Source organism: Meleagris gallopavo, chromosome 30 (assembly GCF_000146605.3).
Source record: "Meleagris gallopavo isolate NT-WF06-2002-E0010 breed Aviagen turkey brand Nicholas breeding stock chromosome 30, Turkey_5.1, whole genome shotgun sequence".
Lineage (NCBI taxonomy): Eukaryota > Metazoa > Chordata > Aves > Galliformes > Phasianidae > Meleagris > Meleagris gallopavo.
In genome coordinates this window covers 1,087,905-1,097,687 of record NC_015040.2, presented here as the reverse complement: position 1 = coordinate 1,097,687, position 9,783 = coordinate 1,087,905, and the positions used below count along the sequence as shown (strand labels likewise).

The 9,783-nt window shown below is 61.4% G+C and overlaps 1 protein-coding gene across 1 annotated transcript in view; it reads left to right on the top strand.

Moving 5' to 3' along the window:
- The first annotated feature begins 480 nt into the window (after window positions 1-480).
- The window catches only part of LOC104914654 (unconventional myosin-Vb-like), an 11,474-nt gene continuing 2,171 nt past the window's right edge, over window positions 481-9,783 (top strand). Inside the window, exons 1-33 of the mRNA XM_010724819.2 lie at window positions 481-556; window positions 976-1,086; window positions 1,272-1,434; window positions 1,505-1,649; window positions 1,857-2,013; window positions 2,120-2,260; window positions 2,407-2,488; window positions 2,649-2,750; window positions 2,950-3,062; window positions 3,132-3,397; window positions 3,532-3,613; window positions 3,846-3,986; window positions 4,066-4,188; window positions 4,307-4,390; window positions 4,607-4,609; window positions 4,837-4,974; window positions 5,068-5,165; window positions 5,284-5,370; window positions 5,449-5,560; window positions 5,891-6,102; window positions 6,188-6,344; window positions 6,487-6,726; window positions 6,912-7,121; window positions 7,234-7,327; window positions 7,408-7,553; window positions 7,704-7,817; window positions 7,937-8,173; window positions 8,255-8,349; window positions 8,516-8,702; window positions 8,872-8,965; window positions 9,094-9,231; window positions 9,370-9,521; window positions 9,683-9,772. Of these exons, the coding sequence (XP_010723121.2) occupies window positions 530-556; window positions 976-1,086; window positions 1,272-1,434; window positions 1,505-1,649; window positions 1,857-2,013; window positions 2,120-2,260; window positions 2,407-2,488; window positions 2,649-2,750; window positions 2,950-3,062; window positions 3,132-3,397; window positions 3,532-3,613; window positions 3,846-3,986; window positions 4,066-4,188; window positions 4,307-4,390; window positions 4,607-4,609; window positions 4,837-4,974; window positions 5,068-5,165; window positions 5,284-5,370; window positions 5,449-5,560; window positions 5,891-6,102; window positions 6,188-6,344; window positions 6,487-6,726; window positions 6,912-7,121; window positions 7,234-7,327; window positions 7,408-7,553; window positions 7,704-7,817; window positions 7,937-8,173; window positions 8,255-8,349; window positions 8,516-8,702; window positions 8,872-8,965; window positions 9,094-9,231; window positions 9,370-9,521; window positions 9,683-9,772 (4,341 nt within the window). The 5' untranslated portion in view covers window positions 481-529. The remainder of the gene's footprint in view (window positions 557-975; window positions 1,087-1,271; window positions 1,435-1,504; window positions 1,650-1,856; window positions 2,014-2,119; window positions 2,261-2,406; window positions 2,489-2,648; window positions 2,751-2,949; window positions 3,063-3,131; window positions 3,398-3,531; window positions 3,614-3,845; window positions 3,987-4,065; window positions 4,189-4,306; window positions 4,391-4,606; window positions 4,610-4,836; window positions 4,975-5,067; window positions 5,166-5,283; window positions 5,371-5,448; window positions 5,561-5,890; window positions 6,103-6,187; window positions 6,345-6,486; window positions 6,727-6,911; window positions 7,122-7,233; window positions 7,328-7,407; window positions 7,554-7,703; window positions 7,818-7,936; window positions 8,174-8,254; window positions 8,350-8,515; window positions 8,703-8,871; window positions 8,966-9,093; window positions 9,232-9,369; window positions 9,522-9,682; window positions 9,773-9,783) is intronic.

Here is a 9,783-nt window from a genome sequence, read left to right as displayed (position 1 = left end):
CCACCGCATGTGTTGGGACAGGAGATGAGGGATGCGGGTCCCGGGGTCCCTTCTAATTGAGCAGCCCCGGATGGGAGACAAAATCCCAAAGGTCTCTGGGATCCCCACCCCAGAGCAGCGCTCAGCTGAACGCCCTGAGATGTTCTGTCTCGTAGGGGTAATGAATTCACCCAGGGGAGGGGAGGGTCAGACAGAGAGGGGTCAGTTTTGGGGTGTCCTACATAGGGGGTGCCGTGGACAGGAGAAACTCGAGGTGCCCTCAGTGGTCCTGGGGTGGGGGGCGGCACTTTGGGGTGTGTGGGGGGGTATCCTGTGGGGTGAGTCCATTAGAGCTCAAGGGGCTCCTGGGTTCTCCCCCATTAAAGGGTCCTGAGGTGTCTCCGAAGGGCTCTTAGGGTCCTCCCCCATTAGGGGAGGAGTGTGGTGCTGCGGCAGCAGAGCAGCTGTGGACCCCTTATCCAATTAGCGGCAATTAGCGGCCATAAAAGGGCGGTGAGCTGGGGGGAGCCGGCTGTGTGACAGCGGGGCTATGGCGGCGGGGCAGCCCTATGGGCAGGTGAGGCTGTGGGTGGAAGGGAAAGTCTGTATCACCCTACACGGAGCAGCTCCTTTCCCTGTGTGCTGCTGGAGCTGTGGCAGTGGGGTCAGGGAGTTGTGGGTTCCCCCTTTTGTGGGGGTATCCTATAGGAAAGGAGGGCTGCTTCCTTAGCAACAAGATGGGGAGGAGGGGATCCCAAGGGGACTTTGGGGCTGGAGCATCCCCCAGTTCTGTTACTGGGTGCCTACAGCTGGTTTTGAGCCTTTTTTGGTGTTGTGTTCTGCTTTCGGGTGATTGCGTGGCCTCCCTGCTCAGCTGGGGGGGATTCATCCTGCAGGTGTGTGGCGATGCTGAGCACCAGGTTGAACACAGAGAGATGCATGGGGAACGCTTGGTTGGTGGCTGTCTGTAGGGTGTCCCTCCTGTGCCCCCCGCAGGGTGCCCGGGTCTGGATCCCTGACTGTGTCCATGTCTGGAGAGCAGCAGAAATAACCAAAGGCTATGAGGAAGGAGACTCCATCCTGCACCTCCGCCTGGAGGATGGCTCGGTGAGACTGGGGCCGTGTGGGTCCTGAGACAAGATTCTTTGCGCCCCAAACCAGCCTGTTCCTTGGCAGAGAGGCCCCAACGTGCCTAGTGGCTGTGCAGGAGCATGGCTCATGTGGCCGTGTCCCCTGCCCACCTGGGGGCTGTTTGTCCCCGCTCAATACTCACCCTTTCCCCAACCCTACAGCCTCTCATTTACCCCTTGGGCTCTCAGCTGCCACCTCTCTGCAACCCTGAGTGCCTCTCAGGCAAGGATGACCTGGTGGCTCTGAGCCACCTGCATGAGCCGGCAGTGCTGCATTCACTCCGCGTGCGCTTCCTGGAGGCCAACGCCATCTACACCTACTGCGGTGAGCCCCCATCCCTCCAGCCCTACCCAGTGCCCCCCTTCCCTGTGTGAGCCCTGAGCCCTTCCCGCAGGCATCATCCTGGTAGCCATCAACCCCTACAAGCTGCTGCCCATCTATGAGGATGAGGTGATCTACGCCTACAGCGGCCGGGAGCTGGGGGATATGGACCCCCACATCTTTGCGTTGGCAGAGGAGGCCTACAGGCAGATGGTGAGGTGAGAGATCCTTCTGGGGGTCCTCAGGTGGGGTTGTCCCCTTGGGTTGTGTCCCACCGGGTTGGGTTGCGATGGTAAAAGGCTGAAGCCCCACTGGGAGGAACTGTTCTGTTGGGGGTTCCCAACGTGGGGTTGTACCCCCTGGTTGTGGTGGAGAAGGGCTGAAGCCCCATTGGAACCATCTGAAGGGCTCACGTCCCCTTCCAGGTTTGGTAGGAACCAGTCCCTCATCATCAGTGGTGAATCGGGAGCAGGGAAAACTGCCTCAGCCAAGTATGCCATGAGATACTTCACCACCATCGGGGGTGGTCTGGGGGACTCCAGCATGGAGGAGAAGGTGCTGGCCTCCAGTCCACTCATGGAGGTGCGTCCCCCATCCCAAACCCTTCCCATGGCCTTCAGCCCATGACAAAATGGATGGGTGCGGGGGGTCGGCCTCCCCTGGAGGAACAAAACCTCCCTCCTGCCAGGCCTTTGGGAACGCCAAGACTACCAGGAATGACAACAGCAGCCGCTTTGGGAAGTACATCGAGATTGGCTTCAGCCATGCCCGTGTGATGGGGGCCACCATCAAGACCTACCTGCTGGAGAAGTCCCGTGTCACCTTCCAGGTGGGGCTCTGGGAAGGGACAGGGCCAAGTGTTGGTCCTGGCTGCTATGGCACGCAGCCCCAGCGCTGCTCAGTTGAACTGGGAGGTGGGAACGTGTCCCTGTCACCATTCTGGGGGTGCTCAGTGCTCTTCTCACTCCTCTGCAGGCAAAAGCAGAACGGAACTATCACATCTTCTACCAGCTCTGTGCGTCAGCTGCCCTGCCTGAGCTGCAGGGTCTGCATCTGCGTGAGTGCCCCATGTCCCTTGGGTGTCCCCATGGCAATGCCAGCACTCTGCCTCTTCCCCCCCCCCACCTCCAACCTTTGGGGCTGCTGGCTGGGTGTGCTGCCCCATGGGAGCCCGGTGGGGCTGTGCTGCTTTCATCACCCACAAGTCTCCTCTTTAGGTGGAGCAGAGACCTTCTACTACACCCAGCAGGGCCGTTGCAGCGCAGGCACCGATGATGCATCTGACCTGGACAGCACACGGCACGCCTTCTCCCTCCTGGGTACTGTCCTGGGTTGGGGAAAAACAATGGGGTGGGCATCCCCCGTTGTCCTGTGGGCTGTCACCATCATCTCACCACCCTCACCCCACTGTTGGTTGGCTGCCCCATTGCTGGCCAGCTGGGTATCTGCTGGCTTTTCCCTTCTCTCCAGCTCGTGCAGTGCAGGATCTGACCCCAACCCCTCACTCTGTGCCTGCAGGTGTCCCTGAAGCTGAGCAGCTGGAGCTCTTTGCCATCCTTGCTGCCATCCTGCATCTGGGCAACATCACCATCAGGGGGAGGGACCGCCACGGGGACGGCTGCTTTGTGGAGGTGGGTGAGAGCCCCACGCGCGTCCCCACGCATCCCAGCTCTGCTGGTGACCTCTCTGTCCCTTCTCAGCCCAACAGTGAGGCCTTGGGGCTGTTCTGTGCGCTGCTGGGCATCGAGGAGGTGCAGGTGACACGCTGGCTCTGCCACCGTAAGTTGGTGACGGCGGGTGAGACCTACATGAAGCCACTCAGCAGGCAGCAGGCGCTGGACTGCCGGGATGCCCTGGCCAAGCACATGTATGGGCAGCTCTTCAGGTGGATGACAAGCAGGGTCAACCGTGCCCTGCGCTCACCGGAGGGCCACCATACCTCCATCGGCATCCTGGACATCTATGGGTAAGGACAGCTCTCCTTCCCTTTGTGATCCTCCTCTGGCCACTTCTGGGTCTGTGGATGGGGTTGGGCTGTCCCCAAAGTGGGGCTGGGTCTGTGGCTGTGCCCTGCCTAAGCCAGCAATCTGCTGCCCACAGGTTTGAGATGTTCGACCTCAACAGCTTTGAGCAGTTCTGCATCAACTACGCCAATGAGAAGCTGCAGCAGCTCTTCAACCTGGTGGGTATCACCCAAACGTCTCCTTGCTGGGAGGGCAGCACACCTCCCTGTGTCCTGCTGTGCTGCTCCTTCTGACCTCCTGCCCTGGGAATGTGGCTGCTCCCTCAAAACCTGGGGCTGGGGATGGGCATGGAGCCCTCTGTTCTCCAAAAGCTCTGAGAGAAGTGGAAGGGCTGCCCTGTGCAAACCTCTGCCCTCACCTTGGTCCTGCTCTGCTCTCCTATCCCTCCAGCACGTCTTCAAGCTGGAGCAGGAGGAGTACGTGGCTGAGGAGATCCCATGGGTCTTCATTGACTTCTGTGACAACCAGCCATGCATTGAGCTCATCGAGGGTCGACTGGGTGTGCTGGACCTGCTGAATGAGGAGTGCAAGGTGGGTTGGGGTGCTGGCAGCACTGCAGCCCTCCAGAGCCCCCCCCAGGGCTACTTCCCCTGACCCCTCCGCCCTTCAGATGCCCCAGGGCAGTGATGGGAGCTGGGCCCAGAAGCTGTACCAGACCCACCTCGGCAGCTCCCACTTCCAGAAGCCCAAGAGGCCGACGGATGCCTTCATTGTGTGCCACTTTGCTGGCAAGGTAAGAGAGCTGCTCTGGCCCCCTGGGCAGCTCTGGCTCCTAAGACTCCTGTTCCAAGAGCCCTGCAGCAAGCTGGGCTGGGAAAGTCTCAGGGTAACGTTGTGCTGCTCCCTGCCAGGTGGAGTATCAGTGTGATGGGTTTGTGGAGAAGAACAGGGACACCATCCCTGAGGAGCTGGTGGGGCTGCTGAGAGCCAGCAAGGTGCGAGCATCCCAGGGCTGGGAGGGTGGGTGATGTGGGAGAAATGAGCTGTGGATGCCCCCACCCCATTCCCGTGGGTTGCCACAATTTGGGGTGTGTGGTTTGTGATGTCTTGGTCACCTCCTTGTGGAGGGGTGGGTGGGGGGGGGGGTGTCCTGTTGCCTTCAGGTTGGTAACACTGTCACTTCTTTCCTCTGCGTTGTGTGGTCCTGGCAGAAGGTAAGGGACATCTCAGGGGACACCTTGGGCTGCTCTGCTCTCCTGGTAGGGTGTCTGTGGGTGCACCGGGGTTCTTTTGGGGGCAGGAGGGGGCACAGCTGGTTCTTGCACATCTGGGCTGTGGGGCTGAGCTGTGTGCTGGGCTCCTGGGGCTGCATCCTGCAGCGATGGCTCTGGGTGCACGGTGTGATGCTCCCTGCTGGCTCTCACGGCCCAACTCTGTGCAGTCTGCGCTGCTCACTGAGCTCTTCCTGGAGGATGGGGATGGCCCCACATCCCGCAGGTCCAGTGGGTCCAGGTCTGCCCGCCCCAGCCGCAGGTCAATTCCTGGCACCCAGAAGAGCAAGAAGTCCATCTCCAGCCAGGTATGGGGCAGGGACAGCCCTGGCAGGGGGAGGGGAGGAGACCTCCAGCTGCGTGCTGGAGAGGTCTGAGCGCTTTCCTGTCGTCCTCTACAGTTCAAATCCTCCCTGCACCGGCTGATGGAGACGCTGGGCAGCACCACACCACACTACGTGCGCTGCATCAAACCCAACGACAGCAAGCTGCCCTTTGTGTGAGTGCCGTGGGGCTGGGGGCTCGTGGAGCCATCTCCCCGAGCTGCATTCCTCATGCCCCATATGTGCACCCCTAGCTGATGCCTGAATGAGATAACACTTTCATTTCTGCCCCAGCTTTGACTCCAGGAGAGCAGTGGAACAGCTGAGAGCTTGTGGAGTGCTGGAAACCATCCGGATCAGTGCTGCTGGTTACCCCTCCAGGTAACCCCCCGCTCCCCCAGCACCATGGGGGTCCCTTGGCTGCAGCACCCCTTGATCATCCCCTCTTTGCCCCCACAGGTGGACGTACCAGGAGTTCTTTGAGAGGTACAGGGTCCTGCTGAGCAAGGAGGAGCTGGTGGGTGATGATGCAAAGCAGAGCTGCAGCCTTGCCTTGGAGAGACTGCTGCAAGTAAGGGGTTGCAGCGGGGTCCCCCGGGCACATCTCTTGTGTGTGGCTTTTTCCCCACTTCTTGTTCTCCTGAGCATCCTTCGTACACAATTCTCCCCATCCCTTGCAGGATCCCACCCAGCATCCTTCATACATGCTTCTCCCCATCCCTTGGGGTCCCTCAAGCATCCTTGCACATTCTTCTCCCCATCCTTTTCCCAGCACGGGTCCCCAGTGGGTTGTGCACGATGGATGGGAGCTGACATTCTGCAGCCAGCAGGGAGGTCACAGAGCAGCCCTCTGGGGGAACCTCATCGAGGCATCGCTCTGAATCTCCCTTATTTCCCGCAGGACCCCAGCATGTACCGCTGTGGGAAAAGCAAGGTGTTCTTCCGCGCTGGCCAGGTAGCATTCCTGGAGGAGCTGCGGTGCCGCCGGCTGCGTGCAGCCTGCACCCTGCTGCAGAGGCACCTGCGGGGCTGGCTGGCACGGCGACGCTTCGGGCGCATTCGTGCTGCAGCTTTGTGCCTGCAGCGTCACACCCGGGGCATGCTGGCACGCAGGTGAGATGCAAAGAGCTGAGCCCGAGGGCGGGGAAGGGAGGCTGTGGGGTTCTGCCACCCCGTGCTCATCTCCTGCACCCTGCAGGCTCACCGCTGAGCTGCGGAGGAGCAGAGCTGCGGTGGTGCTGCAGAAGAATGTGAGGATGGCGTTGGCTCGGCGCTCCTACCTGCGTGTGCGCCGGGCTGCTCTCACCATCCAGGCCTTCAGCCGGGGGATGTTTGCTCGATGTCTCTACCGCCAGGTAGGAGCGTGGCAGAGCAGTGGGTGCTGTGCGCAGATGGAAGCAGTGCCCTCTGCATCTTGGTGACAGCGCAGCACCGAGCCCACTGCCGCATTGTCCCTCGTGCTTGCTGGTGATGCCGCTGCCCCATATCTCCCCACAGATGGTGCAGCACCAAAAAGCTGTGGTGCTCCAGGCTGCTGTGAGGGGCTGGTTGGCCCGCCAGCACTACAGCCGTCTGCGCAGGGCTGTGCTCTACCTGCAGTGCTGCTACCGCCGGGTGCGGGCACGCCGTGAGCTGCACCGGCTGCGGGCTGAAGCACGCTCAGTAGAGCACTACAAGCAGCTGCACAAAGGCATGGAGATCAAGGTGATGCAGCTGCAGCGCAGGCTGGATGAGCAGGTGGGTGCTGCAGCTCTTGGGTGTCCAGGGTGCAGTGGTCGACCCGTCCCTATGGAGGGTTCTTTTGTTGGAGCGCTGCACGGGGTGATACCTGAGGAAACGGGGTACCCCACTGCTGCAGATGGGTTTCCTTTGGGGTGAGGTGCCCACGCGCATCCTCCAATTTTGGTACTCTCTGCCCCCAGGCCCAGGAGAAGCAGCAACTGGCAGAGCAGCTCTCGGCACTGAACGCTGCTCACGCTGAGGAGGTTCAGCGGCTGCGGGAGGAGATGCGGTGGCTGCGGGAGGATGCAGCACATGATGCTCAGGTGCAGCGGCTGCAGGAGCGGCTGGCCGAGCTGGAGAGGCACAGTGCTGAGAGCCACCTGGCCCAGGAGGTGGAGGAGCTCCGGCAGGTCCGACGTGGGGCTGGGGGTGATGGCTCTGCTCTCTTTGCGCCGTGATAGAGGTGCTGTGTGCCCCAGAGGTGGCCCCTGGGCTCCATCTGTCCCTCTGCTCCCTCCGCAGCGCCTGGCAGAAGTGGAAGCAGTGAAGCTGCACCTGGGGGAGGAGAGGGATGCTCTGATTCAGCGCACCTTGGAGCAGTCGCAGGATCTGGAAGGTAGAAGGATCCCCATGCCCCCATCCTCGGTGCACCCTCCCTGTGTTCCCACGTGTTCCCACGTGTCTGTCTGCCCACAGAGCAGCACCAACGTGCGGCACGGGAGAGCCGGGGGCTGCAGCAGGAGCTGGAGGAGGAGCGGGCGCGCTACCAGAGCCTGGTGCAGGATTATGCCCGCCTGGAGCAGGGCTATGAGAACTTGCGGGATGAGGTGGCCTTCCATAGGGTGAGGAGCTGTGGGGGGGCCTCAGCCCCTTTGGGCTGCTGTGTCTTTGTCACCCCCAGGCCTATCCTGGTACCCCCACTAGAGATGGGATGTGGGATAGCGGCTGTTTGGGGCGCGAGGAGTAACTCTGTCCCTCTTCTCTCCCATCAGCAAAGCACCCTCAGACGTTCTCCTTCATCCGAGAGCTTCCTGGGCTCCGAGAGCAGCTACATGTCCTCCATGTCCACCGCCCCTTCTCGGGATGGCTCCGACCTACAGGCTGAGGTTAGTGGTGATGGTGGAGGTGACAAATGGAAGCGCCCCTTCCCATGGGGTCCCGTGGTCCCAGAGGGGCGGCTGCAGGGCTGTCAGCCCCTCAGCTCCAACCTCCTTCCCACTCCCAGGGGCTGGAGGAGCGCTGGCAGCTACCACCTGAGGTCCCCCAGCCTCCCCACCCCATGGAGGACCCTATGCCTAACACTGCTGTGGGGCAGGACCGCTTTGAGAAGGCGTATCTGCTGCTGCTGGGGCAGCTCAATGCTGTCACTGAGGAGCTGGCCCGCACCCGGGAGGAGCTGGGGAGGAGCAAAGCATCCGCTGAGCACGAGGAGAGGAAACCCCTGGATTTCCTTAAGCGAAGGGTGAGCCTCTGTCCCATATCTGTGGGGATGGAGCTGAGCTGCTGGGGCTGCCCTCACCCTGCCCTGCTCTCCTCTTGGCAGAACATCGCTGAGATGCTGGGGCTGGGCAGGAACCCTGAGAAGGCGGCGGGGGATGACTTGAAGCATGCATACGATGCGGTGCAGGTGGCCAACAAGTGAGTATGGTCCCTAGATGCTCTGGGAAATGTTCGTTTTGAGGCGATAAACCTTTACCCCTGAAGGATAGATTGATGTCTTGGGGTCATAGAATAAGTTGGGTTGGAAGGGACCCGAAGCACCATCCAGTCCAAGCGCGGTGCCTCAGTTTCCCCACTCATGCAGGATGTTGGTGAGCCAGCTGCAGGAGGAGAAGCAGCACCACGAGGAGGAGGTGGAGGGGCTGCACCTCGACATCCGTTCACTCAAGCAGCTGAGCCAGCAGCAGGCAGCCCTCATCCAGGACCTGCAGCGGCACCAGGACCAGGAGGGGCTGCAGCACCATGTTGTGCGCCTGAAGGAGGAGAACTGGGTAAGGGGTGGGGAGGGGGACATAACAAGGTAGGGCTGGATACCCCCATCTCGTCCTATGGCAATCTGCAGCACCCCCCTTGGGAGCCATGCATGGGAACTCTGTCATCTCCTGACCCTGTGAGTGGGTACTGGGGGGTGTGAGCCTCACAAGGGCTGTCCTTGCTCAGGAGCTGTCCCAGAAGCTGGAGAAACAGGAGAGGACCACGCTGAAGCTGCAGAAGCAGCTGAGAGCCTATGTGAAGCAGATCCAGGAGTTTACAGGTAAGTACACGCATGGGAAGGGGGGACACAGGGATGGGGGTCACCAGCCTGCTTTGGTGCTGGTGCATCATGCACAGGGACCTGCTGCAAGTCCCGTGGCCCAGGATGTGATCTGTGCTCCCCTCCAGCAATGAAGAAAGAGCCCACCACACCAGGGCAGGAGCCAGCAGCATCCCTCATGGTCCCATCCCCATCAGGGTCGCCCCAGGCCATGCTGGCATGGAGGCTGGAGGACGAAGGGCGCATCATCAAGGCCATCATCACAGGTGGGCTTGGGGTAACGTGGTCCCACTGACCCAGCAGAGTGCCCTAGGGATGGGTCCTGTCCCTCCCTTCCCCCCAGCCTTGCCCAGCTCTGCTCTCCAGGGCTGCCTGGCCCCACATCTCTGTGCCCTTCCCTACAGATTATCGCCTGCAGAGCAGCCCTGGGGCGATGCCAGAGCTTCCAGCCTACGTCCTCTTCCTCTGCATCCGGCACGCAGACCACTGCCGTGATGAGCCACGCGCCCACTCGCTGCTGGATGCAGCCATCAATGCCATCAAGAGGGTCATGAAGGTGCTGGGGGCAGGAAAACTGCCGGGTGACATAGAAATGGCGTGGGGGGGCTGCAGCCTGGACCCCAGGGCTCTGTAGAATGGGGCTGGGGGTGCTGTGGGGCCACTGCTGGAGCCTCACTGACTGACCTGCCCCCTGCTTACTTTCTGCCCACCCCACAGAAGCACAGTGATGACTTTGACGTGGTGGCACTCTGGCTTGCAAATACCTGCCGGCTCCTGAACTGCCTGCGTCAGTACGGCCGGGATGAGGTAGGGTGCTG